The sequence below is a fragment of the Colossoma macropomum genome, unplaced genomic scaffold (genome assembly GCF_904425465.1).
Source record: "Colossoma macropomum unplaced genomic scaffold, Colossoma_macropomum, whole genome shotgun sequence".
Classification (NCBI taxonomy): Eukaryota; Metazoa; Chordata; class Actinopteri; order Characiformes; family Serrasalmidae; genus Colossoma; species Colossoma macropomum.
In genome coordinates this window covers 27,204,096-27,222,777 of record NW_023494805.1, presented here as the reverse complement: position 1 = coordinate 27,222,777, position 18,682 = coordinate 27,204,096, and the positions used below count along the sequence as shown (strand labels likewise).

Sequence of the window (18,682 nt, the reverse complement as noted above, 5' to 3'; positions counted from 1 at the left end):
TTTATTTTTTCCACAATTAATTCATAAAATTGTTCACCAAAATTTGCAGAAATTGCATGTGACCGTATGTCTGCCTATTTAGCCTTTATTTCCACCTATTCACAATAAAGTTTTAAGAAGTCTTTCAGCCTGGAATGTTTTTAAATGAGGTACCAGGACAGCCAATCAGAACAGAGATCATTTGTCTCTTAAATGTAGGTAACACCTTTGCTTTCTATGCTGTAGACTGGGGTTCAATCGTACAGTTAGGCCAGCACCCTGAACAATACCAATAAGAGTCCTTGAGCAAAACTCCTAACACTACCTTCGCCTAGCTGTGTAAAATGATCAGATTGTAAGTTGCTCTGGATAAAAGCATCTGCCAAATGCCATAAATGTAAATGTAAATGCCCAGTAACATATATCAGCCTTAAAGGCACAGTAAAAAACAGCCTGTTTATTTGTATGGGCTAGAGAGGGGCTTGAGAATGGTCATATAAAAAAGAATTTGGTACATAAGCCCTCACAAATATTGAAAGTAGGCATTGGGGGAAACAATTGGGGGAAAAAATACAAGAAAAATGTAGGAAATGTGTGCTTTAAATACAACTCCGGTTTGCATTGCCTTAGGAGATAAAATGCATGGAAATTATAAGTGGTTAAACCCTTAAACTTTAAGGAACCATGCTGTTCCCCTCTTCCATTGCTCTCTCTCAAAACTACATTTGAGCTGCACAAGATATTGTTTGTTAATCATTATCGTAATGTTGGCAAATGAGCCTATTAACCCAACACAATGTGTGACCGTCTTGACCAATCACAGCCCCATAAGAGTGTTTGTGTGGATATTTTGATGAATCAAGTGAAATAAGTTATTTTGGTCAAAATAGTGCAGGTCAATCAGTAGCCATGTCACTTTATTGATGAACCAATGTGTTTTGTTTTTTTTTTTAATATATTTCATTACTATTTTGTCCATATTGTTTAGCCCCACTATATAACCTACATATTATTTTCATAGTATAAATATGAATAATTACGGAATAGTAAAGTGTGAGATGAAGGAATGAATAATAAGCATGGAATGAAGTCCCCATTTACATTTGGTCACTTTATGTGACTAGTATCTGGTCTGTATCCTGGTAAGATTTTAGCCACCTGCATTTACACTTGGTAGTCAAGTGCATCTCTGGTTAGTTGGACTGAAATATGATTGCTGTTTGGGACGGAATATGCAAATCCGCTCGTTAGGCAGCAACCAGTTGCCAATTGCTTATTAATTCGTCTGCAGTTTGTTTGGCACAGTAGTGTCTGTTTATATTGCTATTCATTTGTATCTTTTTTAAATGCATTTTGGGTGTGTTTACACTTGCAATTTTATGTGACTTATCCAGATACAATCCTGATACTCAAGACACATGGTGACCAGGTGTAAACAGGATCTTAGAATTATATTCAGTGTAAATGGCTAAATAACATACTTTGCCTCTTTAGACACTGTATCCTCATGCTGCTCTTATCCTCTCAGCCTTATTTTCACCTCATTCAGTCTCCTATTTCTTGCCTTTGTCCTTTCTCCTCTTCAGTCAGCATGTGTCTTAATGGTGCACTCGCTTTCCTGTCTCTCTGTGTGTCTGGCTGCTCTACATTGATGCTGCTGTACAAGAGAGCTTTTATTAAGACAGACAAAGCCGTCTTCCTTCAACATATATGGTCTCATACGGGGGAATTTTGAAGCGGGTCATGTAAGCATTAAGTAGATACATGTGAATGCATCTTTATTTCTAATGTAGACCTTTTCTATTCATAGTACAGATTTTAGTTGAGTTTTAGTTTAGTTTGCTCTCTATCTTTCTATGTCTGTCTCTGCTACAGAGCAGGATGAGGAGATCTGTAAGATCCAGACTGCAATAGCTGCAGGTATGACGGCTAACGCAACTCACCTGCAGGCCTACCTGAAGACCTGGGACAAGTATCGCGAGATATGGGAGATAAACAAAGACTCCTTCATCCGCCGCTACCAGCGCCTCAACCCTCCTGTTTCATCTTTTGATGCTGACATAGCCAGGTCTCTCTCTCTCTCTCTCTCTCTCTCTCTGTCTGTCTGTCTGTCTGTCTGTCTGTCTGTCTCTTGCTCTCTCTCTCTCTCTATCATGTTCTTTCTCTATTTTCCTTGTCTCTTTTTGCTTTTTGTGCACTTGCTTGTGTGTGCTAAAGTATCAAAAGTAGAAGCATTGTGAGTTATTAGAAGTTGTGTAAAACTATTTTGATGCACAAGCTCTATTACAGTATGACTGCAATGTGAAAAAGTTGTTAATTGTTGTTAATGCAAATTGTCCATCAAAAATTATTGCACACGACATACAATAACTACTTTTACCTATGATACTTAGGTACATTCACAAGCAAATAGTTAAGTTTATGTAAGTTGCTTACTTAAGCATAACTATAGATAAAAATACTTTACTCAAGTCTGAAGATCTCCTGTATTCCTGATATATTTGTCACACTAAATGGTTTCAGATCCTTATACAGTGACAGTGTGAGGAAACACAAAACATTTACTGAAGGAAATCTCTAACTGGAGATCAGTCTTACACATCACTGTGGAGGAATTTTTGGCACACTCTTCTTTGCAGAATTGCTTTAATTCAGCCACATTTGAGGGCTTTTGAGCGGAAACTGCTCCCTGTATGAGATGTTGATGTGATCTTGGAGTAATTTAGTAGGTTTGGTAGACTCTGTTCCAAGTTTTCTCTATTTGGAAATAATGGCTCTCACTGTGGTTCGCCGAAGTCCCAGAGCCTTAAAATTGGCTTTGTAATCATTTCCAGACTAATGTATTTCAATAACTTTCTTCCTTACCTTTCCCATTAATTCTTTTGATTGCAGCATAGTTTGCTGCTTGTTGAGACCTTTTAGCCTACTTTACATTGCTGGAAAGGTTCCATTTAAGTAAAGTAATGCATAGCTTCAATAGGGCTGGCAGTAATCAAGCCTGGGTGTGTCTAGTTTAATTGATCCCAAATATCAACTAAAATTGTTTGATTGAGGAACTAAGGGGGCGGTTACTTTTTCACGCAGTGTCAGTTGGCGTCAGATAAATGAAATGATTTTCAGTAAATGAAATGATCATTTCAAATACTGTATTTTGTGTTTACTCAGATTATCTTTGTCTTATGTTAAATTTTGTTTAAAGATCCGGCACAATTATGTGTAAATTGTCCAAAAATTATTGCACAAGACATACAATAAGTACTTTTGCTTATGATACTTGGGTTCATTCACAAGCAAATAGTTAAGTGTAACAAATATGCAAAAGAAATAAATACAGAGAAAAGAAATGAAAATACAGATCACAGCTTTATTGTCATCTCAACCGTGTACAGTTCCTCCAGAGTCTGATGTTTATAGGATCAAACAGTACAAGTGAACAAGACATAGACTACATGTAGTGCAATTACACAGTGCAATTCAACACTAATCCATAGTACAATAAATTCAAAACAATGCAAGACTAGGCTCAAAACTCAGCAACAAATAGAGTATAGAAATACGCAGAATAAAACAAATAGTACCATGTATAATAATAAGTAATATGTTAAGTCCTTTCCTGTGCAAATCATGTGTAAATTTTTTAGTTTAGAAATGAATTACATTATATTCTGTATCATCAGGTTCAAGTCTGCACCTCTGACATTTGTCTGTTTCGATCTCAGGAAATGACTTAAACATGACAAAAATGTAAAAGATTTATTTCATTTGGCAAAACAAGACTACGCACAACAATAGCGTACATCAAACTTAAATCATAATAAAATATACCCTCTTCTGCTTACAAATGTGGTATCAGTTGAAAGTTTTGAATCTTTCAGTGAGCTCTGAGCTAGAAATATCAAATGCTTTATGCTTCCACTTTCAGCTGCAGTAACTATGACTTCTAAGGGTTTTCCCCTTTCTCGTTCACCCCTAACTGTCTACATGGTCATTTTTGTTCCTAATTGCAACCCTATACCCCAAGGTCTGGATGATTCCATGCCCTTTGGCCTATTGATGTGTGTTAATAACACTTACAAGGGGTTACGCGTAGGTGAGCAGCACTGCCATATAGATTTTAATCCACACAGCCTTGTGTGTAGACCTTCACCACGTAAGCAATGTGTGTGTGCTCTCTGTGTTTCTGTGTGAATGTATTAGCACACTAAGCACATCAATAAGGTGTGCATGGATGTTTGTGTGCTGAGAAGCACAGACTTAATGAGCATGCTCAGGCATTAATTACCTTCGGCTGCATCAGGTCCGTGTTGCCTTCGCTGATCTAGTTCTTTGCCCTTTAAAAGTGATCAACGCCTTGAAAAATTGTGCTTGCTTATCCTCCACATTGATATGTTTAGTCCTGTCATAAACGGACACAAACAACTATGTCATTTTCATGAAGAATCATTTGCCCTTTAGTGTTTTTAATGTTGCTGCCACACATTTGCAGCTCCAGGCTCTTTCACACTTACAAATGGTACACGTGTTTTCTCTTCTCTTGTGCCGCTCGATCTTTTTCTCTCCACCCCATATCTCTCTCTCTGCAGGTACACGGAGGTGGCGAATAACGTGCAGAAGGAGGAGACAGTGCTGAGTGTGCAGTTTGTGTTGCTGGACTGCTCTCCTCTGAAATTCTCTTTGGTGCAGCACTGTAATGAGTGGCAGGGCAAGTTCACCCAGCTGCTCAGCCTCATGGCCAGCACCAAACTCAAAGAGCTGCACTGCTTCCTGCAGGACAGTGCACAAAGGTGTGCTGTTGTGCTTCTGTTTTTAGTAATCACAACAGCTGCAGCTTATGGTTATTTCTATGGTTGATTAATCTACTGACAGTTAGTCGATTAGTTAATGAATATCGATGACCCAAATAATATGAATACGGGAGTGTTGGTTTGTTATGTTTTTTATTCATTTTTCTATGTTTAATATTCAGCTTCATCTTTTTTAAGCCACAAAAATTGTAGCCTAAAATGTATTCTGCAAGTGCTTGAGGTAGAACAGTGATTGTTAATATATGGAAAATGCTAAAAAAACATAAATTGTAGAAAGATGAATTGAACACATCATAAATTTATGCCAGGCATCCACATCGCCTCGCTTCAGAGTGCAACAAACTGCACTGTTTTCCCCGCAGCTAAAAGAGCAAAGATGCTCCATAAAGATTCATGTGTGGGATGACGTTAAATTAGCAGACAATAAGAAACATGCTCAGAACAAAATTTGTGATTAGGCTGGTATACCATTGGGTAGAGCTGGGCGATATGGCCAAAAAACGTTATCACGATAAACAAAATTCATATCGTTCGATATCGATACATATCGCGATAAATGTCAAATCATGATTTCTTTCACGTTTGAAGGCTGATTTTGCTCCTGGGTGGTTAATTGTGGTTTTAAACTATCACTTATGGTCCGATCATGACAAACACTCGGCAAACAGTGGAACATTTCACTAATCTGTCATGGAAGAGTGGGAGAAAGTTTCTGAGCTGTTTTTATCAGCTTGAAATGCACAGCTGCAATTTTTGTAATAGTCATGATTTAAGAAAGAAAACAGATTATTTTTAGCTGTCTGGTGACGAGCGCTCGGCTACCCCGTTACAAATGCTAAACAAGTGGCCAACAACAGTGCTAAACTCTTTAGTTTCTCAACAACAACAACTCGGTTCGGTAGGTCACTGCTGTCACTCCTACCACATCCATGTCAGAGCAGATCACAGTATTCAGACACCAGCTAGCGACGACTGGATTTCCCTATGCTATCGTAGTAGTTTAAGGGGTGAACTGCAGTATATCTGACGCTCGCTGTGTAAAAGCATTATCTGCAGTGTGCATCTCTCACACCAGTCACAGAGTCCTCCTTTTAGGTATGTTTAAACTGAAAGCGGTGATTTTGTGTCTTGTTTGATCTACCGTATCATCAATTCACCGTGTTGTGCCGGAGCGCTGCTTCAAGTTAGCCAGAAGCTAAAAACAGCTAGCCTGGAAAGACAGCGCTCTCCCGCTCTCCAATGCCTCACAGCTTCCCCAGTTTACTTTCGAACATGAACCCACTTCTTTCTTTCACTTTCGTTGCTCGAGAATGCACTAATACTAAAATATGACGGTTTGCCGCTGTAACACGGCGCTGTAGACGTGATTTAACACCGCTAAAGTTGTTAGGATGTACAGAAAGAGGTGAGTTCACCATAGGACAGTACAGTTACACCACTGACCTCGTCACTCACACTCGGTCACAGGAGAACAGATCGCCGATAACATCCACTCACACAGGGAATGTATAACTCCGCGTTTCAGCCGTTGCTAAAGTATATTTGGCGACCCTTTTTTTACTCGTGGCCCCCTCCCTCTCTAATCAATTCGAAAAATTCGGAAGTGCGCCCTCTCCTGGCCACAGCAGAGTAGTGTCGCTTTCCTTGCAGTAGAAAGCGCCACCAGGGCTTTTGCTAAAATGTGGAAGTGTGAGAATGGTGTATTATATCGAACATTTATCGAACCTGTCTTATCGCTCTATCGAGGAAAAGTTATATCGCGATACTTATCGTTATCGTTTTATCGCCCAGCCCTACCATTGGGGCGCGAAAGGTGAGAAATCTCAAATATAAGTACAGTGATCCTTATCCATACTGACGTATAGCCAATTAGGGCTTAATGATTTGAAGGAAATTGCAGTTGTCTGATTGCTATTTTCTGATCAATAACAATTAAGATTTAAATATTAAATATTTATATATTAAAAATTTAGGTACTTAACGTAGTTTGCCAGACTGACAGTTACTTGTGGTTGTGTTGTCATCTACACAACACAAGGGTGATTAGTTCCTTTATCTTCATCTACAGGTGGTTCACAAGCTCTGTGTTATTAGGTTAAATGTGCCCACTTGCTAAAAACGTGCTAAAACAATGTTGCTAATAATGTTATAATTAAAATTGTGGATCTTGCAATTTGAAAATCAGTGTTATAAATGAACCATTTTTCTATGATATTATCTAACTTTTATTTTTAGCCCTACATGCTATTCACACTGCCACTAACCACTACTGCCTCCATCATGTAACCACTTCAGCTTGAAATATTAGATTTTCTTTCCTAATAAAACTCTTCCACAGCAAATTTAAATCTTCACATCACAAACAGCGCATCTGTTTATTGTGACAGTCAAGATCGGACGTTTTTAGTGCTGTATCAGAGAAAATTCTCTATCACGCACCGTTAATACAGCACAGAAGCTTATCTGTATCAACCACACCAGCAAGATCATTACATTTAAGTACATTGTTGTTTTAAATATATTTTCGGACACTATAAAAAGGAAAAAGTGTAATTTTAGCAGATATGGAGTTTACACTTAACTTGTGTGCAAGTGAAAAAAATAGTCTTGTGTTTGGATGGACATAAAATGCGCATCTAGCTCAGGGTTACAATAAAACGTATCTGTTTCGTCAGTCAGACGGTTAAAACCACTTCAAATATTATTGTTTCTAAGGGTGATTTTCATGAGTATTCAGGTACTCGTTTGGAAATACCAACAAGTATTTAAGCCTGTTAAAGGCTGTTTGAGCCCTCTTGCTTTCTAGAATCTTTATGCATTCTTCCGTTTCGATACACTATGCCCTGTCACTGCACCACCATGATTCAAGTTGCAACAAGCAGTTTCTTTTTTTAGTGAAGCAAGACAACAGAAGCTGTATTGCCCTAACACCTCCTGTTGTGCATTGCAATATACTGGAATGTGTTTATATGAATATTATAAAGGAACAGAGAGTGCGTTTGTTCATGAATAAACCATGCGTTGACTTTTCCACTGTTGACAGTTGAACAGCTTTGTCATCATTACAATTGTTGCATTGCATTGCGTTGTCATATTAGAGTTTGTGGATGTTTAGGTTACTTTTTGGACTATGACATTTAATTGTGTGTGTGTGTGTGTGTCTAGGCTTTCTCAGCCTCCTCAGACTCTGGTAGAGCTTGGGGAGAGTCTGAAGCTGCTGGAGACTCTGCAGGGAGATCTGAGTAAGGTCGAAAGCCAGATTCCTCCCATCCATGAGCAGTTTGCCATCTTGGAGAAATATGAAGTCACTGTGGAGCGCGAAGTGAGTGTCGCAGAGGACATTACAGATTCTAAACACACACTCACTCATGTATTTCAAGCAAGTCTGTCACTGAAGCTGACTTCAGATTTTTCTCTCGATTTTCCTCTGTGCTTGTCTGCTTCATTACCTCTCTGTTTTTCACCCTCACACTCCTCTATTTTGCACCTTTTTATCTCTGACTCTCCTCTCTCCCTCTGACACATACTCTGTGTATCTCCCTCTCTCTCTCTCTCTCTCTCTCGCTCTCTCTCTCTGCAGGTTCAAGAGATGCTGGAGGCTCTGAATGGGGAGTGGCTTTGGTTCCAGCAGGTCGTGATTGACAGCGACATCATGCTGAAGAAACACAAGGACAAGTTCAAGAGCAGCCTCATCTTCTCCGCAGAGGAGTTCAAGAAGAAGATGCAGACTACTATGCAGGACTTCAACAGCACAGGTAACACACACACTCTGTTTTTGTTTTAAACAATGTCGGGACATGGGGCCATACGTATGTCCCCTATGTGTTATATATATGTAACTACATATCTACCTATATATCAGGGCCTCGATTAGCCAGAAAATACTGATGTTTGAGCAGCAATACCAACACCAGAAAACTAAAATCCCCACGAAAACAATGTCCAGTAAAAATATTCATCCAAAGTACCAATAAACTTTAAAGTCAATAAGATACTATGGCAGTGTGTCCGTCTGCTCTTCTACATTTGGAGGAGAGGTGCCATTTTGCCTGTTGTCTGATACTTGATGCTGCGTTATGAAAATGTCCTAAAATGTGCACTGTACTGCTGCCGTTAAACCTCCCTGCGGTTCTGCTGCTATTTCATTGACACTGAAGGTTTAGTAATTCAGCTTTGGTAGCCAAACTGCCAGCCTGTGCTATCAGTTTTTTTCTATAGCAATATGCTAAATAACGTAATGTAATAATGAAGTGTTTCAATATGGCTGTCAACTCTACTAAGCTAGTAAAAGTCAAATCAGATTATCTCATATTTCCTCTGTCATACAGTTATTACTAGCCGTGCTCAAATATTGTATACGTAACCTTAATTTGGTCATTTACGAGTGGCAGCACATTTATGATGGCCAATAAGGGCATTTCACATTATCTATTACGATGCATCTCATAAATTTGTGCTGATAAATGCACTCAGGTTTGCTGTTAAAAGTGCCTTCAGGATAGCTGAAGGAGAAACAGGAGTACGTTTTCAGGCATCTCAGGCTGCCTCATAACTGAAGATACATTTGAGCTATGAAGACAGAAAATAAAATGCTGTTTTTTTAAGGCTGTTCAAGAACATTCTACAGAACTAATTCTACCAAGAATTAAAATCAAATCAAACTGCAGTCCCACTGTATGTATGTATGTATGTATAAATAAATAAATAAAACAGTTAAGTATTCAGACCTTTGATATGTATAAGAATTGTGTTATGATCTATTTAAACCCAAAGCATTAACTGAGATAGTAATAAGCTAAATATATATACAGTTATCATTTCTAAAGTACTGTCCATTGAGAGGTGGCTGCCCCAAAATAATTATATATAAAATAGTACATACATAGTTATTGTATTTTTTCAATGTTGTTTTTATAAATCAGTGTGTAACCTTAAGAATTGCCACTACCAAAACACCTATTTTCTACAATTAAGTAAACTTGCTTGTATTTTAATAAAGAATATTATGATTTGATGTGTGTACAGCTGTGCAAAGCCGTGTTTGTTAGTCATGTACTGGCTAGTGTTTTTGAATTGAACTCACAATTAGCTAAAATTTTCACTACCAAAATAATCACTACTGAAACATTTGGTAAGTTTCGGAGAGGTTGTCTTTGCTTAGGTAGTGACAAAATGCAATGTTCAGTCATTTGGTTTAATAACATAAACATAATTAAAGCATAAGATCATTTGGATGGTCCCTGTTTTTCTCTTGTTTTTCCATAAAGTCAGGACATTTTTATTCTGAAAATGTGTAAAAATGAGCACACACACACACACACACACACAAACTCGACAGACTCAAACAGAGACGAGCTGTATTTCAGGCAGTTAAAGATAATGGGGCCCTCTTGTGCTAATCCCTATATCCAGCGCACATGAAAACACACCGCCACACAGAGTGTGTGCAGATGAGAGACAGAGTTTTTGCTGCAAGCTGTTTGATGGAGGATGCTGGGGTTATCTGTGCTGTGCCGAGAGAGGCACATACAGCAGGTTGGTGGTCAGCGCGGTCTGCACTCCCCCACTGCGAGCTCCATATCTCTGCAGGGTTTTGCAGCTGTAGGTCACCTCTCTACATCTCTACATGGGCCCCACTGCAGGCTTTCTATCCCTCATGTCTACAGGGAGCCAAAACAGTGGAGGTAGAGAGAGGTAGAGCCATTCACCCCCCACACAGCCAAAAGAGCACGCCACAGCCAATTAAGTGTGTTGTAATCCTTCAGGTGCTACGACAGCTCGCCAGCACCGGCGTGAGAAGCAGCCATGTCGACAGATCGTCCTTGGCACATTGTTTCTCTCTCTCTCTCTCTCTCTCTCTCTCACTCTTTTTTCTTTCCCTTTTTCTCACTCTCCCTTTTGCATTCTCTCTCTCTTTCTCTCTCTCCCTCTGTCTTTCTCTTTCTCTTTCTTTCACTTTCTCGCCCAGCTTGTCTCTTTTTCTCTCTCTCTGCATGCTGTTTTCCTCACTCATCACACATTCTGAGTGCACCTTCGTTCCCACCTCCTCTACTCCTCCTCCTCCCTCTCCTATTGTTTATCTGCTATTTATTCTCCACTTCTATTAAAAATGAGATTGAAAAGTTCCTCTTTTTTTTTGCTCCTGTTCGCTTCCACCCCTCCTCAGGACTCGCAACAAAGTCATGCCGTGCCAAAGAGTATCAAAGAGGACAAAGCTCCCGTCCTACTTTTCCTTCCCCCTATTCCTATCATCCTTCTCTTTTATATCTTCTTCGCTTCCCAGCCTCGTCCTCTACTCATCTCCTGCTTCTGTCTTTCGTTTGCTAGCGCATGATTGTAGATAGCTGTGTGAAGTTTGTTGTTTTTTTTACTTTTGTTTTGTTCACTCTTCACTCCTTCTTATGTTTTTTTTTCCTCCTCAGTGTGAATTTAAAGTTTTCATTGGCTCTCATCTCTGAAACCCAAAGTTTGGGTTTCAGAAACAAGCGCGATTAGTAGAAACCCACCTCACAGTCAGTATTACAGGAGTGCGCTTGACATTCACCCGCATTATTTCCCACAACTCCCCACTCTTCCGTACGTGGGCAGGAACTGCAACTTGTTGAGGACGATGGGATTGTTTGGATTGTTCTGGAAAACAATGGCCGACTCCGGCAGGTTAATGAGGCCAGGAAGCAGCTTTGTGCCGAGTGAGATTAGTATTCTAGACAGAGGCACAGTCTCAAAAAATATCACGCTCATTCAGGCTAGCTCTCTCTGCACACTTCTGTCAAGGTGCCCCACTCTAAATCTCATCTAGACTTCTCTATAGATTACCTTATATCGTTTTCCTGCTCGAATGCCGAAGATCATAAACATACTCTGAACCATTCATTGTTCTTCAGTGCATGATAGCGGGTGATTGGAACCGGTAGAAGCAACATAGGATGCGAGTTTGACTTTTTGACTAAACTCATTATAAACCCAGTCACACAGATGGCGTGAACAAGGAGTGCTAGGCAAGAACCCACAGGAGCACTTATTCAAATCGGATAAGCAGCTACTGTAGAGTGCGAGTGTGTATGTGTGTGTGTTTGTGCACACGCGTGTGCATGCATAAAAATGAACTGAACGTGTGTGCTTCTGCAGTGGTGTTATAAGGGGGGTTCAGGAGATCAGATATCTCGTAAATCAAAACTGTTGCACAGGTTGTGAGAGCTCAGGTCAGTAAAGGGAGCTGGGTCTGAGCGTTAAGTCCCCTCAAATGTGCATACATACACACACACAGTTTTGTTTTTATGCACTGTCAGAACTTAGGTCAGATATATGTCCCATATATATGAAAAGGTTAAAGGCTATCCTTCATTTATTTCATTTCTAGTCAAAACAGCCATTAAATATTCACTTTTCAGAATCAGGAACAAAAGCTGAAAGAAGCTGAAAATTACACAGAGGCCTCAACAGCTAAATTCAGCGAAATGATGGGCAGACAAACCTGAGGATTATTTCAGATCTGAAGTAAGAGTGGAGCTTGATTTTTGATCCCTTGAAGATAGCTCTGTTTGTCTGACGGTGACAGCTTGGTGGTCTAGCAGGTCTTGCATGGTTGTTAGGAGTCCGATTTCTCTGTATAATTTTTTTTTTTAACTCCAGGTTTGAAAATGTCTTTTCATTGATTCTGACAATCAGGGTTAACCTATTTTGTCTCGCTTTGTTTGTTTTTTTTGGTTTTTTTTTTTAAGTCAGGCCTTTTTTCTTTGAAAATGCAGGGAAACAAACACACACAGAGCCTGCATTTCAGGCAGCAGGTGGTCTTACAAACCCATATGTTAATGATCATCATAACTATCAGTGAAAATGTTCATTTGTGCTACTGTTCAGGCAGTACAGTATTGCTAACAGTATTTTTTGCAAAACCAGTATCTACTCAGTCCATCTATGAAAAACACTAGAAAATATGGTCTTGCCTCTCCACCCCAGACTGTCCAATAACAGCATTTCCTTACAGCCTTTAGCTTCTCACTGCAGAAGCCACAGTTATCTTTTTATGCTAATGTATGTGTGTGTGTGTTTTGCATGTGCAGGTCCCTTTGGCAGTAATGTAAGCTCAGAGGCAGCCCTTGAGCAAATCTTGGTGCTGCGAGCCCAGCTGGAGTCTCTGAAGGAGGAGGAAGGCACAATACGGCACGGCCTCAGCATCTTCAAGATCGAACAGCCTGCTTCCAAAGACATACAGAGCCTGGAGAAGGTATAGTAATTACAATTACAAAACCCACTCATATATGACAAGACAGCACAATATAAAGGTGCCACGCTGCACCATGCAGTTATTGCATATTGACTATATGCAAGTACTAAAAGTGCTAGCTTAGTGCAGCTTTATTATGGCCTACCTTTGAGAAATTCACTTTTTATGGAACAAAGCCAACACATTAAAATATATTAAGAAAGAGTAGATAAAATAGCCTGTGTGGTTTGAGTGGATTAGATAATAAATATGTGAAGGTTGTTTCAAGTTCAGCGCATTGCACTGTTTTGATCTTGGTATTTATGGCAGCCCTAGAACTTTGTGTGTGCTTACATGTGTGTAGGATATAGATTACCTGCAGCAGGTGTGGGAGATCAATCAACAGTGGGACAGTCATTGGAATGAATGGAAGACTGGTCAGTTTGCCTCTCTACAGACAGAGCACATGGATAACACAGCACAAACCTTGTTCAAGAAACTCCACAAACTTAGTCGAGAACTTAAGGCAAGTACCTGTTTCAGTCTGGCACAAGCCTATTACACACAAACATGCTCAAACACACAAAACTCTGCACTACTAATTTACATATCACTCTTTCCACACAATGTTGACTCTTATAGCTATCTTACATATTTTCATTTGGTTTTTCTAGTTTGACATAGTTTTTGTTTAGTATTGACCTACAAGACACAAGTGTTTCATTGAGCGAGGGAGATCATGCCAATTCTTCCGATGCATGAACAGACTAATATATACCTACATAAACTAAAAAAAAGTTATAAATAGTTCCACTGAGGTACTCACCATCTTTCTGTAGCCTTTTTGCTGTGGTCCACCATATATTTTCCCTGATTTCTGTGTTTTTGTAGTCAACGAGTTGCTTCTTTTTCCACCATCATGATACACATTTGTTTGGACTGCAGCCGTGACAATCGAGCTATGACTGGTCAACCTGATTTTTAACACATGCGTACAACACAATAAATTGAGCTGGTTCCAGTGGCAGTCGGTCAGTTTCGACATCATTGTAAAAAACATTAATATGCATGTGTTTGTTTTCAAAACATGACGTTCATTTTTTTGCCCAATAAATCAGACTTGATATGAAAAGGCCTTAAGGCAGCAGTTCTCAAACTTTTTTTATCTAAGGCCCACTTTGTGGATAGTAAGTGCCACTACACTCCCTTCCATCCTTAGATTTAACAACTGACAAAATTAAAAATGACTAAGTAGCGATACGACTTCTGACATTTTCCTGCTGCCCCCTAGCGCCCCTCCCTCCCGCCACCCCTGGAGAGAATGGTCCCCAGTTTGTCCACTGAATTAAAGGACCAGTGCAACTGTATAGCAGTTGTATTGGCAGCTATTTGTGGTTTTCTAAAATAATTTCTAAGTGAAGTTTTAGTATACTATCCTTGTTCTCTACAACTTTCTAAACCCCACCCCCCCCAAAAAAACCCGCACATACTCTGATTCCTTCAGCCACTGGGCTGAAGTACCTTCAAGCCCCCTCTCCTCACACACACTCCACACTCAGTGTAACTCCTGATAGACGTTCTTTTGTTTAGCTAATTATCCTCTAAAGCTAATTTAGTTTCACTTCTCAGTAACTTCGGTGTCATTAGGCTGTCATTAGCTTTAAGCAGATTAGAAACACCTGCTTGATTGAGGCCCCCTGGGTGCACTTTTCAACTGACGGGGGATCAGTGGATCATGGCACAATGCTCAGCTCTTAATGATTTACCCTGCAGTGGGATAGTGATGATTAAAGTGTGTGAAGAGACTGATGGTGCTGTGTGAATGGGATTTTGATGGACTGTTTTATAGTGGAGTCTGCTGTTGGTGTGTCATTGTAGGATAAACAATGGGAGATAGTGGAGTTCTCCAAGAACAGGATTGAGCAATTCAAAAGAACCATTCCGCTCATATCAGATCTGAGGAATCCAGCAATGAGAGAGAGGTAAAGGACAAACACACATACACACATGCCGGTATTAGCAACATCATCCTGAGTGGCAACCTTCCAGTCACTTCTGAGCATTGACAGAGCTTCACACTTTGTCATATAAAAGTGCAGGGCTCCCTCACATTCCACCAGTTAGCCACTAAGATGTCTATTTCATCTTACCTATTTAAGTGCAACACTGCAGTGTCTTATGTGGGCAGATAAACGCTGTTTTGGAGGGCCTCATAGAACAAGGAGAATACAACATCATGATGTCTTATGGCTTGTAACATTATAAACAAGGATGTACTACTCATAATACATATCACAGGACAATTCTGAAACCAATGAGCCTTACAGTTGAAAAACACCAAAGTATTCACAGAGGGATTTGCAGTTTAAGAAAAGAATTGACTGTGCATTTGTATTGCAAGGCTTTTAAATGGAAGGCCTTCTGTGTTCATCTACACAAGCAGAGAAAAAATAAGACTTGTGAAAATAAGTGTCTGTATCTAGATGGTGTCACCTAAAAGAGTCAATGTACATTCATGATTCTAAGGATTCTACGATTCTAAGGCCTGTTTCTACCGTCTGTGACAAACAGCTATCATGTATGGAAGTCATGAAAGATGTCCTGGAAAACGATTTCCAAAAAAGAGTGGGAACCCTGATGTACTTCAACATTGATGGAGGGCCAGCACAGTTTTTGATTGCCCAAACATGCCTACTAAGCCTGGTAATTAACTGATGAGTTGAATCAGGTGTATTTGAGCTGGAAAATCACCAAATTGTGTGGTCTTAGAGAGCTGGGGTTTCCCATTTACGTTTATTCCTGTCACTTCTGTGCAGAGATCAGTTAAAAGGATACTTTATAATAGCAGAGACTGAGTTTCCTGCTTAAATTGGCTGTACACAGATCAGTGAATCACCTCACTCCATCACTTACAGCTCACATCACTCTGCTCCTGTTCCTCTCACACTGAGGCCACGGAGTCCTATCTGGCTCCGCTCCTGTGTAGACAAAACTAAACGTCTTCCCTGTTGACGCTTTTCCCCTTTTCCCTTGGACCCTGTCACACTTGCTGTCAGCGCTCAGATTGGCTGTGGCACTCCCAAAACAACAGCCCATCCGGCCCAGTCAGGCCTGTTTTGACAGCCCCAGCAGAGACAGCCCAGACGGCCACAGATCCTTGCTAATAGCAAACGGCTAATCACTACTGATGTAACCCCCTGCAAGACACTTCCTAGCATCCTACGCTAACCTGGTGTGCACGCAAGGGAAATGGAAGAAAATAAACATAGGACTACAAGCTTCTGATGTAGTAAAGCGACAGAGTGAGAGAGAGCGAGGAAGAGGGAGAGGGAAACAGGCGCTCTGTTAAGGCGAGTTCGTCCCAGATGGCCCACGCTGAACCTCAAGGGTGTGAAATGTTGGCTGAACGGCAGCTTAATATTGAGAACATGCCGGCACTGTGATCATGGTGGATCAGAGTGGGGGGAAAAAAGACATGGCAGACTGGCAGTCTTGGAAGATTTTCTCTAACAGAGATAAGCCAGATGTGCTGAATGACTACAACATGTCCCGTGGGGGAACTGTAACATTTATGAGCTGTCATTGGCTAATACACACGTCAATCATGGAACAGCGGGACACTAGACCAACATTGTCACTTTCTTTTTACACGCTAGATCTGGTCCAGTCTCGGGTGACTGAACATCGTGGTAGGTTTTACTGATGTCTTTCCAAAGTTCCTGAAATTAACTTCAGGCTATTCATTGTTTCAACTCAACCATTAAATCAGCGGTTTGCATTTAAATACCCAAGTATGCTCTCTAATTTGCTGGGGTCAGGAAAGGTTGTTTGAAGGTCAGGCTACTTCCAGCCCAATCGTTGGGTCTTTTTTTGGACTCTTTTAACTAATGTTTATGCATTTCAGGCACTGGAATCAGATCAAGCATGAGGTGCAACGCTCTTTTGACCAGAACGGTGCAGAGTTCACGCTAGAGAAGATTGTTTCTCTGGGTCTGGAGCAGCACGCTGAACGCATCTGCGAAATCTCTGGAGCTGCAAGCAAAGAGCTCTCCATAGAGCAGGTACAGCAGAGCACACAGCCTGCAGCATCCTTTCACAGCATCTCTCTGCCTGTCTTTTTCCTCAGTCAGACTTCATACGCCGCCCACCGCCTGCCGTCTCATTCTTTTTTCCCTCAATGTTTCCAGAGGTATTTTCACTATTCACACTCTTATTCACTCTTTCACACTTTTACTCTGTTTACTCATATACCCTTTGATGGTTAAGTTAAGCCTCTGCGCTTTTAGCTCCTGGTCTGGGTTCTCCTCCCCTCCCTGCAGATGAAGCCCTGTGGGGCTCTTTAAATGAGCAGAGGAAAAGTAAGGTCAGGATTAGGGGTACAGGTCATGAGAGAAAGGTCAAAGATGGGATCCTAAGAGTAACAAAATACATTCACTTGAGAATTCTTTTTGCTCACAGAGGGAGCTTGTATGCATGCACTGCCCTTGAGCAGCTTTGGGTTGAATTAAGTGAGGAGTTGAAAGGTTAGAGGAGAGGGGTGAGGGTCTGTGGGAGTACTGTAGAAATATTAGGGTCAGAGTTACTATTAGATTCAAGTGCTCAAAGCAAACAAGTGATTGGCCAGAAAGGCCAGAGCATGATGAATGCTGCGTTGTTACTGGCCAAGGCGTCTCTCACGGGGCTGCAGCTGAAGGTCCTGTGTGGCGGCCGCAGGGGGAAAATGAGCCCTGTGCTTAATTTCCTGCACATCAGCCCTCGCTGGCCCTGCGGAGGAGAGCCTCTGCCTGTCAGCCAGGAGAGTGTGGGAGTCTCTCTCTCTCTCCCTTTCTCTCTCTGTGTTTCTTGGGATTCCCAGACGCGCCGCTCTGTGCTCACAGAGGTTACAAAAACACAGTTTTAGTGGCTGAGCGGCGGCGGGAGAGCAGACCTGTTTGAAGAGCCTGGAGCCCCCCAAAGCACAGCACAGTTCACTTAGAAGTCACGTTAGAAAGAGTGAGAGAGAAACTAAATGGGAAGCGACACCAGTGCGTTTCTCCAAAAGGCTGGTGTTTCTTCTCTCTGATGTTATGTGAAGGGGGGACTCTGCCGATTCTTAGATCAATGCTCTTCCCCTTTTGCAAAAACCTCCCGAGACCTTCGCTAGACTGAAGGCTGCCTGTCCAGTTCAGACCCATCACCTGTCATGCGATCATAGAGGAGGTGGAATGTGCTTTTATGTACACCTCTGAGGTTATGTGTCATTCTGCATTTGGCGACATACCCAAATAAGCACTCCGGATCCAGGCAAGTTGTCTCCATGGAAAAAATTTATGGTGTTTTCAAAAATCGCCCCCTTCGCAGCCTGTGGTAAGCAGAAATGTCTTAAAGCCAGTACATTTTACCCTATGTAAATGCCATCCTCCAACCCCACTCCCACCACCGCCCAAATGTCACTGGGTCCACTGAAAAACAAGATTGTTAAACTTCCACTGATTTTGCTAAATTTCTGCATAATTAAATGCTTAAGAAACTAAGTCACTCAGAATCTTTTGATGTGAATATGTTCTATTTTAGAGAAATTTGCCAGTGTGAATTGTTAATAGTGGTGGTGATAGGCACCAGGCATCTAAAACCTTTGATGCCTCTAAAAGCTACAGCACGTAAAGCTGTTACATGAAATGGCTGTGGATATCTTGCCTCAAGTTGGTGACAT

General features: G+C 40.9%; 1 protein-coding gene across 1 annotated transcript in view; it reads left to right on the top strand.

The window, feature by feature from the left end:
- The window catches only part of dnah2 (dynein, axonemal, heavy chain 2), a 211,978-nt gene that overhangs the window by 59,679 nt on the left and 133,617 nt on the right, over positions 1-18,682 (top strand). Inside the window, exons 20-27 of the mRNA XM_036596629.1 lie at positions 1,855-2,047; positions 4,563-4,763; positions 7,950-8,106; positions 8,365-8,539; positions 12,848-13,011; positions 13,355-13,516; positions 14,869-14,972; positions 16,895-17,051. Coding sequence (XP_036452522.1) covers positions 1,855-2,047; positions 4,563-4,763; positions 7,950-8,106; positions 8,365-8,539; positions 12,848-13,011; positions 13,355-13,516; positions 14,869-14,972; positions 16,895-17,051 — 1,313 coding nt within the window. The remainder of the gene's footprint in view (positions 1-1,854; positions 2,048-4,562; positions 4,764-7,949; positions 8,107-8,364; positions 8,540-12,847; positions 13,012-13,354; positions 13,517-14,868; positions 14,973-16,894; positions 17,052-18,682) is intronic.